This window comes from Gadus chalcogrammus, chromosome 18, assembly GCF_026213295.1.
Source record: "Gadus chalcogrammus isolate NIFS_2021 chromosome 18, NIFS_Gcha_1.0, whole genome shotgun sequence".
In the NCBI taxonomy this organism is placed as follows: Eukaryota; Metazoa; Chordata; class Actinopteri; order Gadiformes; family Gadidae; genus Gadus; species Gadus chalcogrammus.
In genome coordinates, this window is record NC_079429.1 from 18,204,810 (window position 1) to 18,223,807 (window position 18,998).

The 18,998-nt window shown below is 44.0% G+C and overlaps 1 protein-coding gene across 1 annotated transcript; it reads right to left on the reverse strand.

Moving 5' to 3' along the window:
* Window positions 1-3,475: 3,475 nt before the first annotated feature.
* Window positions 3,476-17,898, reverse strand: LOC130371429 (putative protein MSS51 homolog, mitochondrial). The gene is made up of 7 exons (XM_056577200.1): window positions 17,748-17,898; window positions 15,800-15,956; window positions 14,443-14,592; window positions 12,681-12,805; window positions 11,669-12,235; window positions 4,726-4,819; window positions 3,476-4,023 (listed from the first exon to the last, which is right to left on the reverse strand). Exons 2-7 carry the CDS (start codon window positions 15,931-15,933, stop codon window positions 3,837-3,839), a joined length of 1,257 nt encoding a protein of 418 aa, XP_056433175.1. The 5' UTR covers window positions 15,934-15,956; window positions 17,748-17,898; the 3' UTR covers window positions 3,476-3,836.
* Window positions 17,899-18,998: the final 1,100 nt, after the last annotated feature.

Sequence of the window (18,998 nt, forward strand, 5' to 3'; positions counted from 1 at the left end):
CCGAGTACGGTTCAAATGCACAAACCCTCTGTTTCAAATGCACAAACCCTTCAGCACAAAACCCCTACAGCCGTTTTAAACTGGATCCGGTGGGACCGCTCTACCCGGCCCTGTTCTTCAGCCGGTTCAGACCGGATCCTGTGGGACTGCTCCAGTATGGACTGGACTGTGCCTGTTAATTGCTGGTTGCTGCATGGAACACTGGAAATGGAATGGCTCAAATCAATATAAGTCCCTATGACAGGAGCAGGTCAAGGATCACATGGTCCACACCACAGTGTCATTTAAAAGGGGAAACCCATTGTGTGCACGGTATTTGTATGAATGTAATCTATAACATGTATCTGGCCAGCCAGGGTCCTCTGAGAATAGTTTTGAAGAATAGTTTTTTATTACCAAACAATTCTGGGACGAAAATATGATTGACGAACACAGCAGAATAATAATCAAGCAAAATCCTGCTGGTTCAAATGACCAATGCAGTTTGTAAACATGTTAATTAACATTTTAATATATAATTAATAACCCTATGTGTTTGGGTTAACATTTAATTTGGTCCACTGGAGCCAGAGTGTCGACGCGGGGTTAGACGGGGTCAGGTGCGTCTCTGCTTGCCTCCGTGGCAAGTCCCTCTGCTTGACGGACGCCGTGAAATGGGAGGAACTGGGACCTCATTGGTTTGGGAATTTATCTCAAAGCACCTGGCATAGGAACTGAGAACACCTTTAATCCTCTTACCTCTGAGGGTCTTTTGGAGTCAACTCTTTGACCAGCCCAGGCAGAGACGCTGGATTAGTTCCCGCCGGGTGCTGGGACGGATGGATAAACAACCTGTAGCTTTTCTTCTAAATAGTTCTGTTCCACTTCCAGACACTTTTCGGGCATTGCAGGAATGGGAGACGTCACTAGTCAAAAAGCGTTACAGTCTATGGTCAAAACAGAGCAGCCATTGGACACCCCTAGTTCAAATAAGGTTTTCTGTGCATAGGTCGCCAATTTTTTTATATGGACACACTTTCAACTTTTTGATTTTTCAGGTCAAGTCGTGATTCTGCCATGGAAGTGGAATTTGTTGATCAGATTGTAGCTTTGGTTAATATAAAAGTTCAAGGTCGCGGGTCGGAGATTACGTTTAATTTCTTAATTGAAGGTCACTAATGCATTAGCTAATAGGATTACGAGATGACGCTTCATCGATACTCTACCTTACTTAGCCTATTTTCCCAGGGGAATTGGTGCCATGCAGTGGTGTGACTAGGCTGTTTTATTCGGGGCCAAAGCCCCGGATATTATTTAATTAGCCCCGAATATAGTCTTTGGGTAAAAAATTAATTAAAAAATAATAATTCAATATTTATTGGTAGATTTACTTGTAACTATGGAATGCATTAATTCAATTATATATAGGAGTGATGAAATGATTCTAGTCACTAATGGTAGTTAGTTATTTAGAAAGAAACATGGGGATTCCAGGGACATATCAAAATAAAGTAGCATAGTCCTTTAGATAGTCATTCTGGCAAGAGAATAAACAGTTTAAAAACATAACCAGACTGTTTACCACCTCAAATGAATTAACCTATCCTATCTGCAATCAGTTTCCATATATATATAGATTAGTGCTGTCAAGCGAATTAATCACATTAATGTCATAGTTAACTCGCGATTGATCACAATTTTTTCTATTCTATTCTAAATATCCCTTGATTTCGTGCTGCTAGCCTTTTAGTGAGTTCAGAGGGTGTTGAGAAGGACAGTAATAAAATATATTTGGTAAGATGGATATTAAAAGAGAGACCCGCAGTGAATTTAACTTGGTCCACTTGACATCGGGTAGGTGCATTACAGTGGTAGGCCTACCGTAAAACTTCAATAGCCCAGGCTTTTATTTGTTTCAATCGCTGAACTTTGGAACAAAACTCTTGCTCAGCAAAGATGGGAAATTAATAAATAACATTTATTATTTAAACCAGTATGAATGTTCTTACCATACGTAGGCCTATACACATTACCAGGATATCGAACAACGCCTACACACACACACACACACACAGGGGCGGAGTGGTAATCGGGAGAGTCAGGAGGATTCCCGGTGGGCCGTTAACGTTTCGGGGCTGTCGGGCTGATTACTGCGGGATAACAATATTGCGTTTATAAAAGTTCCTTGCAGCGCCGTCCGGCAACCTGAGCTGTGCACCCGCAACCTCTCACTCACTCCAACAGCCGCAACACTCACAAACTGTCAACGTCGCAACCAAGTCGATTTTGTCTAGAAGGGAGTAACTGAGCGGCCCCTCCCGAAGTGGTACAGCCCAGGTGGGCCTGGAACTGCGATTGGTCGGAAAGACATAACAGCTAATCACAAGATTGAACTCTCGTTCAGGCTCGAACAGAGTGACACACAAACACACACACACTTTTAAGGAGTTTTTCACCCGCTCCGTATCCTCGCTCGCCCCAACAAGTTTGTGCGGCGTGCTTGTTGTTTTGTTTCCGGAGTAGCTAGATGCGGTATGGTGTTGTAGTTTTTTCTAACGTGACTAGTTTCTAGACAGCAGGTCTAGAAACTTTAGATGTTTGGGAATAAGCAGCAGGTAGCTATTTAAAGCTATAATAAACTGCATATTTTGTTTATTTAGGTAAAGCATTATGAGAAAATGTGCATGCGCATTATAACAATAACAATATCCATTTTCATTTTCCCTCTTGGCTCAGCCCCGGATGTTTATGAAACCTAGAAACGCCCCTGGTGCCATGAATCGCTCACCTCCCTCTTCGTGTTTAGTGCGTGTAGTTACACATTTCTCCCAATAGAGGGCAGCATGAGGCTGAAGCAGATGGTCACAGAAGTAGCGCGACTGCACCTCTTTTGGTAGTTACGATTTATTACAGCCCGAGTATAATCTCATAATGGCCTACCCTTTGAATATAGGTTTTAAATGGCCATTTTAGTACTTAAATAGAAAAAAAGGATAAAGATATACAGACTCATATAAACATCAAGGGACGATAATAACAAACATATGCAGGGCCAATAATTGGTTTTGAATTGAATTAGAAAACACTTTCAGAGAGCACAGATTTGACTGAATACTTTCAGAGCAGTAGTACCAAGAAGTATGAGGGATAACATGTGGCCCCAAACTGCAGAAGGGTGGGATGAGAGAGTCCTTAATGTCCTGCAGAATCATGATGACCACATTAAAACCAACCCAAGCAATGACATTAAACCAATGGTTCGTAGCAGCCCAATTGGCTCCAGAGCCCTGGCTCTACATCATTGCCATCTCAGGGCTGGCCCGTTATTATCCCAGCCACACATTCAAGGCACACCAACTCAAAGTTGTAAGGAATAATTATGAAAAACGTCACAAACATTATTAATGGTATTAGTAATTTCCACAAAAGGGTGCCAAAAAATAATCATGGATTCAGGCTCGTTCTAATCAGACAAACACATGTTTTCTTTCTCCAAAAAAAAAAAAAAGAATATATATATATATATATATATATATATATATATATATATATATACATATATATGAATAAACAATTAAGCAAATCCTAAATAATGCCAATTATATTGTAAATAGGAACTTTTTCTCGTACACAACCGTATGCCTGGTCGGGTGCTTCTGTTCTAGAGGACAGCAGCAAAGCTTCTGACCCTGATGCTGCGATTTTCTGCTAGCTGTGGGCCCTGGTAGCAGAGGAAGACCCCAGCAGGCCCTGGTAGCAGAGGAAGACCCCAGCAGGCCCTGGTAGCAGAGGAAGAGCAGCATGCCCTGGTAGCAGAGGAAGCAGGAGCTGCAGTAGATTCAGGTCCTGATGTTCTGCTAGCTGGTGGCAGACCCCAGCATGCCCTGGTAGCAGATGAAGCAGGAGTTGCAGTAGACCAGGGGCTTGTTGGGACAGGACTGGACCATCTCAGGCTTGTGGGAGCTGAAGGGGCTGGGTCCGCTGGCCAGGACCTTGATCTCCATGTCATGGAGGATACCGAGCGAAGCCTGGAGCTCTGCATTGCTGGGTAGACAACAGACACTGAGACAAGGGTCTGGTGGTGGAGTTTGGTGTGTTCTGTTTTGTGGAGTAGTGCGTGCTGTTGTATTATGGTGTGTTGTGCTGTTGTATTATGGTCAATGACGGATTACCACATGGGCCAGGGCCCTGGCCAATGGGGGGGCCCTTGGTATATATATAAATATATTTTATTTATTTTATCATAAAAAAATTAAATGGCCAAGACTTTGGTCATAAAAGGATTTGAATGATTTTGATTTGCAAAATAAATACATCACATTTAAAAAAATAAATAACGTGACGTAACTTCAATGTCATAGTGCTTGGTCAACGGTCAATTTCACAGTGAAAATGAGGAAACGTGTGCTAAGCGGGTCGGCATAGCGTAAACGAAAGAAAGAAAAAGACACTAAAGATACGTTAAAGGAAGTAATGAGGTGTTTTTTAAAGTCATGATATTAACCTGACAGATTCCATGTTCTGCTGTTAAGACGTGCGGCTGGCACTATGCATGCCCGCAGCCGCGGGGTTAGATAATCTCTCTCTCTCTCTCTCTTTCTCTCTCTCTCTCTCTCTCTCTCTCTCTCTCTCTCTCTCTCTCTCTCTCTCTCTGTATTTTGTATGCATGTATATGTTGTATTATGGTGTGTTGTGTTGTTGTATTATGGTAAGTTGTGTTGCATCATATTGGGTCTAGGGACTGACCTGAACATGCTGAAGAAAGTAGGGATGTTGTAATCGCTCAGGAGCAGCAGAGTGGGCATCCAGCCCTCTAGAAGACCAGGGTTGGCATGGAAACCTGGAAACCACCACACAACAGGTAGAAGAGTTGCTTAATAGTGTTGATTAGTCACTGTGGGTCTCGTTGCCAGTGCTTGTATTTATGATGTGTAGTTCTATTTTTGGATAGGTCTGGGTAAGGTATGGCAGCAGTCACTTTTAGTAGACAACAACTTTATTAATCCCCCGAGAGGAAATTCCTTTGTTGCAACAGGCCAGCAGCAGTGGAAAACACAGGATAAGATACAATACAGTAACCATACAAAGACCTAATGAAAACAAAAATAGACGCTAAAGTAAATGCCAAAGTAAAGACCAACAGAACAAACACGGCAAACAGAACAGACGGTATAAACAATATCAATTATAATTAATAAAATGGTACCAGTACATCACAGTATATTAAAGCGTATAAGAAGGCACTTTTAATCAAGGGAACTTAGACTTAACATGTAATTTAGCAGGTAGGGGTTAGATGGAGACAAGTCATTGATGAGCAGTTAGGGGTTAGACAGTGATCATAGAGACAGGTCATTAAGGAGAAGGTAGGGGTTTGACAGTGAATACAGAGACAGGATATTAAGGAGCAGGTAGCGGTTAGACAGTGAATACAGAGACAGGTCATTAAGGAGCAGGTAGGGGTTAAACAGTGGATACAGAGACATGGGTGGGTCAATTTTACTATACCCTTAGAAGGATTATAATTTGTTAGATATGTTAGATATGTATTCTATATGAATGACATGTGCATTGAAAAAAACAGAGTGGAATGGACAAGGGTATTCACAGAGGTGAAAGGATGAGGGAAGCTGGGTGAAGGGTATCTACGAAGGTGAAAGGGTGAGGCTGGGTGAAAGGGTATCCACCAATATGGGCCAAAGGAAATGGTGCTTGAAGACCATGAACATAGTTGCTCGGCACTCTGTCGTCTGATCTGGCTGAGTTCTCTGGTTCTGGATTGTCTCTATAAGCAGAGGCAGGCCCGGAACCCATGATGACACAAGGTGTATCACCCGGAGAGATTCCAAAAGCATCTGTACGGGGTGCTCAGGGACAGGTTACCCCCTTGCCCCAAGAAGTTCTCTGTATATTAAGCTTCCCTGGACGCTTAGCTGTTAGCTGAGACACTGCTGATCTGAGCAGCACTGGCCAGCTCCTCTAGCACTTGGCTAGCCTCCTCCCGGAGCTATTTAAAGCACTGCATGGCTACCTGATCTGCTGCATGCGCCGTGCTGCATTGAATTTCTAGCACATCAGCCCTTGCCTCAGGGGCTGTTTATGTCATAGATTAATTTGTATGCGATGGTGGTACTAATTGATGCAATACACTTGCAAAATTGTATTGTACAATGTACAAAGACAGAGTGTAGAGGTGCCCGATATGTTTTACATAAATAACTCAAAATACGTGATAGGACCTACCATAATCCTTCTTGCTTAGGAAGGTTCCTAACTGGCTGAAATGAAACGGAAGTACCTTAATGGCAGTCATGATAAGAGCTGTTTGAATTCCCTTAATGCTAAGGAAAGTTGCCTTTCTGATCTCCTTTAGAATTAGATACACTGGATCATCCTTTACCAAAGGAAAGGGGATAAGGCCTTCCCACAATTGCATGCGACAGGAGCATTTAAAGTGACTCACTATTCATCCATTCACAAAAACAAACGTTCAGCATGACCAACAATTATTTTCATACAATCCGTCAGTAAGGTTTGTGACGATAAATATAGGTGGACAGGTGTGGACACAGGGGGGTGTCTTCAGGGACTATACCTCTGTTACCAGTCAAAAACCTCCTCCTCCTCTCTCCGTATACTCAGACATAAGCATTGAAAGAGGTTTGTGAACACCAACAGTTAATCCTTGTTTCAAACCCTGTGGAATTGTTTTAGAGCGAATATGCCTGGGGCTGATTGTCCCGTATTAGCCGGGATGTCCCGTAAGACTCCGATGCAGCCTATGCAGCAGATAATGCCAATGTCCACTTTGGAAGACACCATTCTGTTTACAAGTTATTGAGCAGTGCCAACAACCCATTCTCAAAGCTTATTGCCCAGCTCATATGGTTCCAATCACCTGCAGGCAACGCCTGCAGTCGGCTGTCAGTGGAATTCGACTGCGTGCATTTTCTGCCTTTGTGTACATTGAATGGTGTGAAATTCTGAGTCATGTTCAAGTCAGCTCTTATGTTAATCTTCAATCCTCTGGAGTCAATCGTCACTGAAGAGGATTTTTGAGGAGGTAGAAAAAGCTGGAGGTGCTGAGATTATCTGTGCTTTTTATTTTTTCTGTCACCACAATGCTTGGTGTTTTTGACCAACTCATAAAAAGCTAGAGGACTCAAGGCCCTGCATCACAGATGATAAGGAGGGAGGGCCAAGGGGCTCCCCGGTAGAGCACATACCATTAAGGCTTAGTCCTGATCGCAGCTTCGATCGCAGTTCCTGCCCGTGGTCATTTGCTGCATGTCCTCCCCTCTCTCTCCCATTCCTTCCTGTCTATCTCACTCTATCATAAAGCATAACAAATGAAAGTTCAAAATATAGAACCTTCAAGAGAAACAGAACAGCTCTTTTGGATAACAGACTGAGTGGCTAATGGACAGACAGTGTCGGTACAAAGGTTCAAGCCACAAATGGAATGGTGAACCTGAGACCGATGGCTGCCATGAGGAGCTCTCCTTCACTGACTTGGAGCAGGTGGTGGCTGCCCTCTGAAATACTGAGACAGAAATATGGTCCAACTCTAAGAATAGTTGTGTTCTTGTCAGGAGGAAATACCGAAAGCCAGACAGGATACCTCAAAATCCACCAGTGAGAGTTGGGGGTCAGTTTTGTAAAACATTGCCAACTTGATCTACATGTTCAGCATTGTCTCATTTGTCCTCAGCGTTCTCCAATATCTTTGTAGAGCGGATTTCTCTCTTAAATGGTCGGACTTAAGAAACATGCAGCACAGATCTCCTCACCAAAACTCCTGACTCATCTGGGAGGTACTGCCTATGCAAAAAATGCAAAATGTAGTACAACATGTAGTACGTCCATAACAGCAGGTTCCTAACTAAGACTGTGCTTAACTATAGGCAGGGCCGTTTCAAGCTATCTGGGGGCCCTTTGTAAAATGTTGTTTCGGGGCCCCTATTTTGTGAATGCATGATTGGGGGTTTCCAAACCCTCTAAGGTGGTCCAATGGCATGCATTTAACATTTAAATGCATACATCTGGGGAATCATGAGGAAGAGAGGCTAGATCTGTTAAAAACATTAAATTCTCCCAAATTCAAGCTAAACAACTCAAGTTGACCACAGCAATTTAAACATACAGAAAGGATAAATGGGAAACACTGGGGCACCCCTACAGCAAGAAGTTCTTGAAAAGTTGCAGGATTTACAGAATCTGCATTATAACATCTCACAAATGTGCATACATGAGAGAGATGCTGCATTTTTTTAAATGTTTTTTTCAAAATGTTAGGAACAAAATTGTTAAGGAATTAAAAATAAAGGCATTATTGCAACTGATTATTACTGAATACATAAAAATATCTCTATCCCACAAAAAAACCTGAAAAATATATTTTGTTACATTACAGAATGAACATAAATTAACATAAATAATGACAGTAGAATCTATATAATAGTTTGAATTATAAAAAGAACATAACAAACCAATAATATATATGTTTGTTATGTTATATATATGTTTTGGTTAATGTTGAACTATATACATGTAGCGCTAATCCCCCTTCAAGATTATTTTGGGTCTGTTAATTGTGATTCAGCAGGTTGTGGCTAGTATCCCCTCGCTAGCAAAGATTTGTATGACCACAGTCAATATTGTAGTCTTACGATAGCTGCTTGCCGATCTCCTGATTGATGCTGATTATAACGAGTCCACTGAGGCGATCCTGTCCCAGGAATGACCTCCGATAGGTTTTAATGAGCTTCAGTTTGAAAAGCTCCTCTCTGCTGAGGTCACGGTCATAGGGAGAGTGCAGGCATTCCCAGGGCCATGCACAGATCGGTTACAGTTCCTTCAGCTGCTTTTTGTGGATGAAGGAGAGAAGCTCCAGTGCAGTCATGTCACCGAAGGCGGGCTTGGCAAGTTGCTGATTTCAAGAGCCAGTTCCTTTCAATCAATGTCATCTTCGTCTCCAGTGCTGAAATTGCTGCATTGATCGTCGCAATTTCTAGCCTCCTCATGGCCTCTCAGATAGGCCTCATAGGCAAAGTGTTTCCTTGTGCTTCTCAACCTCTTCTATTTAAGCCTCCACATTCATCTCCTCACATACTTCTTTAGCAGAGTCCTGAGCTGCAGCAAAGCCTGTGTCTCTATATCTTGCCAGTGAGGTTTTTTACCTTCATGATGAGGTCAACTGCCACATCAAGCAGCATTGGGGCAGACTACAGGAGCATGCTCCCATGGTTTACTTGGTTGAGGAAATCATACCATACCACTGTGCAAATGTTGAAGCAGTATGACCCAACGTCCTCTGCCAAAGCTTGGCCTTCAACCTTGGTCAGGGTCAGGGCATTTGCTGCTTTGTCCCTGACCTCCAGCATTGCCTCCCTCATGTTAGGGCCCTGGTACCACACAGCCTCTATGCCGTTGACACGGTTCTCCCACAATGTTTCACTCCAGCATTTCAGTGTCAGAGTCACATGGTCCACAAGATTACCCAAGATATAAGATTCTGTTTATTGCCAAACTGGCTGATGGCACTGCGGACACTTTTGCTGCATCAGCCACCACCAGGTTCAATGTATGTTCTCCACATGGAACATAAAATGTGCAAGGATGTTTCTCTAGCAGCCTTCCTTGAACACCTTGGTTCCTCATAACTCAAAAAAATTAATTTAGTCTAACTTGATAATTTTAGTTGTATGTTCATGTAAACAGACTACTATTCATTTGTTTGTACCTGACATGTTTCCACTACTTCCTGCAGTCTTCTTCAGAAGTAATAATATACAGCTCAATATTAAGCCGGTTCAGAATAAAATATGATACTGTAAACCAAGACCTGTTGTTTGGGAAGCCACACGAAATACTAGAAAGTGTTCCTTGATTTCCAGATTGAATTTCTTTCTTAAATTAAAAAACCTAAAATGTCAGCCTCAACAATTCATACATCTACTGCCCTATAGGACATATTGTGTGTTTGAGATGCCTCATACACCACCCGCAAAAGTTGCTCTGACAAAATTCCTGGCTTGTAGCACTAATAGCGTTCATGTTTGTCTTTGTGAATCATTTGCTGGTCATTGTTATTGTTAGCTACATTAGCCTTGTATTGCACGCACAGCAAGGCCGTGCAATGCAAAAATTGGTGACCCGTATTAAAGCAACAATGTAATCAAGTGTGTAAGAGAATTTAAAAACAAACCCTAAAATTACCAACGTGGTACAAATCCAAAAATACAAAAAAAAAAAATACATCTCTTTATGGACGCAGCCATCTATGTTCACCGAGTCGTACGGTCAACCTCACTGTACTCGGTTGACTCTCAGAACCCAAGTGGGACTGACCAAAAGGGGGCATTCCTCTGTGAAATGCCACAAGAAAGCTGGGAGATTTCCCACTTTGCAACTTGTGCAGATGGTGTACGAGGCATCTCGAACACACCATTAGCCATTGAACAACGGAAAACAAAATGTTAAACCTTTTTTATTTATTTAATAAAAATAAATAAAACTACACAAATACTGAGCTTAATGTGGCTAAATTACCTTAAAGAAAGTCAGGTTGAGTTGAAGTTTATACCATTCACACTGCAACATAACGACATGCTATGATGAGAATAGCAAGTCTCAAGGAATTTGCGAAATGTTTAAAAAAAATCTGAAGAGGTGATATTTAGGCGAAAACAAGAGATTAATGAGGCTGGATGAAAGGGATGAAAGAATGAGGCAATTGCCTCTGAAAATTAGTTGAACCAAATGGGCTTAATGTAGCTTAATGCCTCTTAATGTATCTTAATGTGGCTTAATGGCCTTTAACTGATTCAAAGAAATCTGAAAATATTCAGGACATCTGACTCCACAGCCTTCAAAAGGAAAAAAAGATTCTCATTAATAAACACTTCATAAATCATATAAATAGTTAATTGCATCGGAACAAGCCAAAATAACAGCTTCATTTGAGTAAATGATGTAAAGCCAAGTCAGATTGAGATGGAATTCCTACCATTCTCACTGCACCATGAGGACATGCTCTGAGGAGATGGTATGAAGTCAATCTCAATCTGACTTCGCTTTAGGTTCTCTAATCCATTCATTTTTTTTACCCAGGTGGGGACCATAAAAACCTGAAACAGGTCACCCAACCCATAAAACCAGACACCTCATTAACCAGATCAAAGTTCAAAATGTCAACCAGGTCTAAGTTCAAATTCTCATGAATCATAGGTCAGTGACTCTGGACAGAAGGTGGTATACCCTCGTGTGGTTCAATCCTGACACAAGGTTTCTTCTCTCCTGCCATCCCAGCCTATGTCTGAGGCCTGGTAGCCCTGAATCAATACCACCCAGTCTGTATCCAGTGATCCGCTCATGTTTAGAAACGCTGTCTGTCAGAGGCTACTGACTACTACACGGCCACCAGACAGGAAACGGATGTTGTTTACAACATCCGTTTCCTGTCAGTTTGCGGTTTGCGGTCTACCTGTCCTCTACCTCAAGCGAGATTCCCTTACTCATCCCTACCTTCGCCTTAAGGAGGACACGCATCTGGAGACCTCCTCGGAAACAGAGCGCCGCGTGGAACAAGAAGTGCCCAGATCTGGTGGACTTATTTACCAGCATGGCTCAGCTTGCCCCATGCTGCTGATTAGCATCAATATCAGGGTAGCCGGGTGAGTCTACGTACCGGGGTGGAAGCCGACCACCAGGTCTGGTCTGGCCGCCTTCTCCGTCTCCACCAGCTCCTCCCAGAAGTTGTGGTAGAGGCCCTTGTAGGCGCTGATGTAGACACTCTCCGCGGGGCCGATCGCCTTGAGGGGGGGCCTGATGACGGGGCTGTCCACCAGCTCCGGCCCCACCAGCACCACCTCCACCCCCTGGTGTCCGGGGAAGGCGCGGTTCAACTCGTCGTAGTCCGTCAGACGGGCCCCCATGGACTCGTTCAGAGAGGCCCCCGCCAGGTGGATGGTCAGGGGCTTGTCGCGGGGGTCCAGGCCGAAGCGCTGCAGGGCGGCCACCACGGTCAGCACCCGGGAGAGGAACTCGCTCTGGACGCGCCACACCGCGTCCCGCAGGTCGGCGGCTTCGGGCCGCGGCCGCTCCACGTTGCTCCACAGGGTGTCCATGTTGGGGGAGATGAGGACGCCGTCCAGGGCCGCGTCGAAGCCCCCCTGCAGGGCCAGCCAGGCCTCCCAGTTCCCCACCTCGGCCGCCGGCCGGCTCCACTGCGGCTCCGTGGGGACGGGGAGGTCCCCTGGGGGGACAAAGGCTCGGGGCTCACAACATGTCTGGTTTAAGATAAATGTTTATAGATACAGATATGGGGATTAATATAAAGATGTATATATATATATATATATATATATATATATGTTATATACACATATATATCAAAATAGATTTGGGTGCATATATAAAGATATATATGTATATATACACATATATCTATAGAGATATTTGATTGTTTGTCTAATCAAGGTTGCCTCGATTAGACTGCAACTATTTGGCATTGAACCCAGAACCTCTCAGCTTGGAATCAAACTCCCTACCTACCCACTACCATCCGCTGAGAGTCGAGGGTCAGAGGTGAGGGTCAGGTCAGAGGGGAGGGTCAGGTCAGAGGTGAGGGTCAGGTCAGAGGTCAGAGGTGAGGGTCAGGTCAGAGGGGGAGGGTCAGGTCAGAGGGGAGTGTCCCTCACCAGTGAACATCAACCACTCCACCAGGCGGTCGATAGCCACCAGGCGAAGCTTCTTGCAGGCCTTCTTGTGGTCAGGCCAGTCCGCCATCTGACACGCCTTGCTGCAGTAGTACACATTCAGACACCTGGGAGGGGGAGGGAGGGGAGAGAAGGAGACCGAGAGGTAGATATAGGAAGGGGGAGGGAGGGAGCGGGAGGAAGAGAAAGGCCAAGAGAAAAAGCTAGTCAGATCTCTACCAAAATCATTGTCTTTTTTGGCATAAGGAGAGCCTTCTATGAGGTCCGACTAGAATCTGCTATTATAAAGAGCCATCTGCTGGTCTGCAGATGAACTCTGAGCACCCCAACCACTCAACCGCATCCGCCGGTTAAGGGCAGTGACTCACCGCTTTCAAAGTAAGAGCCAATTGGCAAAAGAGACGAGCCCCATGAGTGAGCTGGCTGCCGCGCGACCTGTGAGTGGCTGCTGAGGCGCGGAGCTTCTGTGCTGCTAATCACATGCCGCCGCTGGAAGTGGTGCGAGTGATTAGCAGCACAGAACGTGGAGCGTTCTGTGCTGCACCGTGCCAAGATACAAATAGAGGATTACGCCATCGCCCTCTGCCTTCCTGTGTGACCTTCTCAGCTAGTGATGCACCACTCATCACCTGCTCTCTCCTCACCTGCTCACCATACATGAAGAGGGGAAATGAACCAAACATGGTACATGGTACGGGGTGCATGGCTGACTATCTGTGGGTGTGTGTGTGTGTGGTTCTACGAGGGATGCATGGTGTACCCATCTATATAGGATGATATGTGGTCATAGACCACAAAGCGTGTATTAGTAACTCTATCCAGGGGTATGTTGGGGGAAAGCCCTGGTCTTTGGCTCCAGGTTTTAGGAAAGGGGTTCCGAAAATGTTTAATGCCGTGACACATTATCTGCCACAAATAGTGAGCTATTAATAGTGATAATAAATACGATTGATATAGCGCTTTTCCAGGATTCAAAGTCGCTTGTAAAACATATTCTATTTAAGTGGTGCATTAATAAAGTATCTCCCTTTCTCGCTCCATCAATGCAGTTCCGGTTCTGGTTGTGCTTCTATTTAAAAACAATGAAGAGGAAAGATAAGGTAGGTAGGATTTGGGACACTGCTCCAGATAGAGCGATGTTGGGGATGGAAACCTGGCTACGAGAGAGCTGGCCGGGACGCTGTCCAACACTCGCATGCTGTTGTTTTTACTGAGGCTCCAAGGACATGGCGCCTTTTCAAACAGATGCCATGACATTAACAGCAAACAGGTGACATTGATCCTAAGAGAATGCCGGACAAGAGGAGACCGGCAGGCAAAGCCCACCGTCAAGGGGATGGTTCCTACTGATGCAGGCTGGCCCTCATCAACTGTTTCTTACTTACTTAATTGGATGATGCCAGGTTCCTAACATGTGAATAAGAATGTACTGCTTAACATGCACATGTGATGAAAAGTTCCTGCTCAGGTGGGACACATCTTCCCAAGTGTAGGTACTCCTGGTCTAGAAGTCAGGGTGTTGCCCGGCCAAAAGGTTTGGAGTCTACCTGTCCTTTACCTCAAGCGAGATTCCCTCACTCATCCCTACCTTCACCCTAAACAGGACACGTATCTGACAACAAACCACATTTAGCGATTTACTTTAGATAGAATTTCAAGAGTCAATAGTAAAGTTCTCAACACTATTCCCCAGCAACACTACCCATGTCGTCGAGGATAAACCGGCCCTAACCCGTGGACTTACTTCCCACAGCGTTTGAGGGTCTCTGCTCCAGACAGGTTGTGGGGCAGTTTGCTGCATCTGCCGCAGAACTTAAAGGTCTCCTCCATCTTCTGGAACATCTCCTTGTAGTTCTTGAAGGAGATTATTTTGGTCTTCCCCTCAACAGCTTCCCTGCAGGCAGCCAAAAATACATATTGAATGCTGCATCAGTAGAGTGTGTGTAATTGATCACAAAAGCAGTACTTTGTATCTTGAGGGAGGAAAAACTGAGCTCTTCAAGTCCATAGAGCAGATGTTATCGTTATTCATCAAGTGTTTTGTTTATCAAGACAATCATTCAACACATTATTGCAGCTTTACATGTTTTTGAAGCGTGAATGCAATCAATAAAGATGAGGCAGATGAAAAACATTATGAAATTCTCCTAAAATAATCTACATGGAGGTCGTAGACACACAATAAGTGACACAAACAATGATTTTATGTGGGGGCACAGAATGACTTCAGAGTGGGATAGAGACTGGTCTATATATATGTATGAATCAGGGCATTAAGGTTCACTAAAATTTGTAGAAAATATACTCTAAATCTAGCCCAACAGGAAGTGATGTAATCAGGTGACCTAGGGGTCAGGGACACAGCTTCTCGCTCCGAACAGCAACCAGGGCGGGCTCGCTTTGGCCCGACCCCAGAGAAGGTCCCTCTGCAGTGCGGTGTGGTACGGCGCGTTTCAACTGCTGGTGGAAATGTAAATCAGAGCAGCGGCACAGACCGGCTCGGTACAGCCAGAGGGTTAAATGGGCCCCGCTCAAGAGGGGCTCTGTCAAAGAACCGGCCCCAAACCTATTTTCTGCAAGCACTAGAATTACAAATCTGGGATATTGATTCCTGGGACCCAGGGGAATGTGTGTATGAATCTTTGCAGTTCTCCTCATCTTGAAAGGGATATAAAAAGGTGTTTGACCTCCGACCTTAGAGTAGAGGAATAACACAGCGTCGGCTTCAACTTCCCCATTCCCGGTGGGATGGAGTAGAAACTTGGGCCTTAAGGCGTGTTAAGACAGCCGGCCGGAGGGGCCACGCCCCTTATGAGGACTAAAATCGTTCCTGTGCATTTCGCTAAGGGTTAGTTTTCTATAGGATAAAGGTCTGTTTCTCAGATATGCACGTTGGATCGGTCGAGTGGAGGGTTTGATTGTTAAGATCCTGTATTGGTCAGATCTAGGTGCTCTTATTGGTCTATTTTGAGAAGATTGGTAGGTCCTCTTCTAACAGGTTTATTGTGAAAAGACGTTAAGCAGTGTTTAAGGTCTTCTATTTGTCCTAAAGGGTTTGGGAGCTGCTTTCCTGTCACAGTCAGTGGGTTCTGATATTGTACCTGTACTCTCCATAGTCTTTCATGTTGAGCTGGTCCAGGATGACCCCTCCCAGCCCGGGAACGTTGGATTCCAGTGCATTAAATCCCGTCTGGTTAGAGAAGACGCTGCCATGAGCTGAGCTCTGCGATGCCATGTTGGGTGGTTTCTGTATTTCGACTGTCAAAGAAAAAAGATAATTGAGTGGTTATTGTTTTTTTAACCTCAAAGGTTTTTCCTAATCTGACACAACTCAAAGAACATAGAAGTAAGATATATATGGTTCCCTGGACCCCTTGAATACAATAATTATCATAACTTCATTAGTAGTTCATACAGATTAATTTAAAAATCATCCATCAATTGTTCTTGGGAAGAAATAAGGACAAATAAGCATCAACATGTTTAATTTAAGACACATACAGGTGCATCTCAAACAATTAGAATATTGTGGAAAAGTTTTCTGAAATTCATTATTTCAATTTAAAAAGTGAAAATCATATATTCTATAGATTCACTACGTCCAAAGTGAAATATTTCACTCCTTTATTCGTTTTGATCTTGATGCTCATGATGATCATGGCTTACATCTCAGGAAAACCAAACATTTTTTGATTTGATAAAGCACAGTGGACCAACATCAGAATATGACGATGAGGATTAAATGCAAACATATATGATTTTCACTTTTTAAATTGAATTAATGACTGTGGAAACTTCACACTGGACTTTCAAGCAACTCAGATTCTATGCCTCCCCATTCTTTGTCCAGACTCTGGGACCTTGATTTCCAAATTAAATGTAAAATTGTACTTTCATCTGAAAAGCGGACTGCGACAGTTATAGCCCATGTCCTTGTTAAGTCTGTGCCTGGTGGCTCTTGATGCACTGACTCCTGCCTCAGTCCACTCTTTGTGATGCTCCCCTTTAAATGGCCTTTAATTGACAATGCTCTTATGGCTGCGGTTATCTCTGTTGCTTGTGCACCTTTCTACCACACTTTCTCCTTCCACTCAGTTTCCTACGAATATGCTTGGATACGGCTCCCCGAACAGCAAGCTTCTTTAGCGATGTCCTTTTGAGGCTGGGCCTCCTTGTTGAGGGTGAGGGTGTGCAGTCAATGAGTGTCTTCTGCAACAACCATGATTGTGAAGCCTACTGACCAAGACTGAGAGACCATTTAAAGGCTCCGGAAACCTTAACAATTGTATGGAGTAAAACTAGCGTTTGCCACCTTGAGTCTACAATATTCAACTTTTTCACAATATTCACATTTTCTGACGTACTGAAATTTTGGTTTTCATGAGCTGGAATCTGGAATCAAAACAAATAAAGGCTTGAAATATTTCAGGTTGGGTGTAATGAATCTATGTAATATGAGATTCACTTTGTAAATGAAATTATCGAAATTAATAAACTCCTCCACAATATTCTAATGTAGTAGACCTTCAAGATTCAGTACATTTAATCCTTATTTTCCCCCTTCCTAAAATAAGAGCGGTTTTAAGCCGACACTAAGCGAGCTGTGGCATGTGTCGCTGCGTTCTCAGTTACGCTGCAGGGCACCTGCTGGGAGCTGCATGTGAGCCCCAGAATGTGATGGTGATGAAACCCTAGCTGGCCCCGGCTCGGACCAGCCTCCCAGGGCCGTGTGCTGATCTCCATTCCTAGGGATACGACCCTAAGGAGGCCTCATCTCCCCTGGCCTCTCCCCCGCCCTGGACCCTGCCCTGGGCGCTTCACAGCTGATATTCGGAGGGCTTTAAAAAGGGCTGGTTTAGCATGCAGAGAGAATGCAGGGCTCTGACTGACGAGATCTGCAGCATTACTCTGCCCGCCTCTCTAGCCGAACTACACAGTGAGACACCAGCCGGGCAGGCTGTCAGAGAAGCAGTCAGAAAGACAGGCAGGCATACAAAGAGATAAAAGAAGAACGGAAATCGACAGAAGAGAGGAAAACACAAATGGTACCTTGAGGTCCAGAAGGCTTTCTAGAATGCTCCAATCTTAAAACAGGTCCTCTCGGTCTGTATCACTCTCTCACTCTCTGGGTCTCCTGCTTGCTCTCTGTCTCTTTCCGTCTGTCTGCCACTCCCTCTTCTACCCCCTCTGTCTCTCGCCTCTCACTCCCCAATGGTGTGACTGGGAGTGTGGGAGGTGTTTTGGGAGACTGCGGCCAATGAGGTCAGTGCAGGACCCCCCTCCCTCCCTAGCATCAGGGGGGTCGCCGGGGTCAGAGTCTGACAGGGTCTGTCGTGACGAGACACCTCATCACATACCTAATCTAGTACCAGGATTTCATCTTAATTATCTTCCCCAATGCATCGTGGGAGAAACTGGCATGGAACATTTTCCGGGATGTGAAACAAGGTCATCGAATGAGGGGTTAAACTATTATTAACTATTATAATATTTACACCCAATACTATGAGAGAACCTTCATGATGATCTCCAATTATGAACCTGAGAGGTGGTTCTGTTGGCCTCTGCTACCCACAGTGTAATTCAAAAATCATAAATTAATACAATCAATTGGATGGGTCACGCATTATGTTTATCACGTTTTAAATGAAAACAAAACATTTGATCTTTTAATTAAAAAAGAAACTTTATTTGGTCCAGGGGAACCTGAGAAAATCAAACATACAAGTTTTTACACAGATTCATATGACCCCCCCCACCCCCCCACAAATTCTCAGAAAAGATCAATAAAATAATCTATATTTATATATATAACATTCTATTCCAAGTTTGAGTTTCAAGTTTTTAATTTCACTTATTATTCAACATCTTTTTTTTATCCCAGGGAAATCAAAGTAGTCCACAGTCTGTCTCCTGTAGATTCTGGGTTCAGAGTCCGTTTACTTTACAAGGGAAGAGAACCCAATTCGTTGACAACCGCCTCACAGGGATGTCCACAGTTTTGCTACTGCCTCCGTCACCAGTAGGGGGCGCCAGAGACGGCAAGAAACCCCCCCCCTAACAAGTCACATGAAAAAGTACTGTACCGACACCAGAAAGACAAATCAAAGAGTGATCAAAACGTAGGATTAGAACAAAAAAGATAAAAGAACATGTGAATGTAGAATCATTTCGATTTTAGTGATTAATAAAAGGTTTTTAGTTTGAATTGTTTTTAATTAAAAGCTTGTCTCTCTCTGGGCAAATCTTACAATAAGCCCACAGCACCGAGAAGAGTCACATCCGCTTACATTCCTGATA

Excerpts from the sequence above, each read along its gene's own strand:
- LOC130371429 (XM_056577200.1), bottom strand. The coding sequence starts at position 15,933 with ATGGCATCGCAGAGCTCAGCTCATGGCAGCGTCTTCTCTAACCAGACG. Across the intron at positions 12,806-14,442 it reads ACCCTCAAACGCTGTGGGAA|GTGTCTGAATGTGTACTACT; the intron begins GTAAGTCCACGG and ends TCCCCCTCCCAG. Across the intron at positions 4,820-11,668 it reads GGTGGTCGGCTTCCACCCCG|GTTTCCATGCCAACCCTGGT; the intron begins GTACGTAGACTC and ends GGTGGTTTCCAG.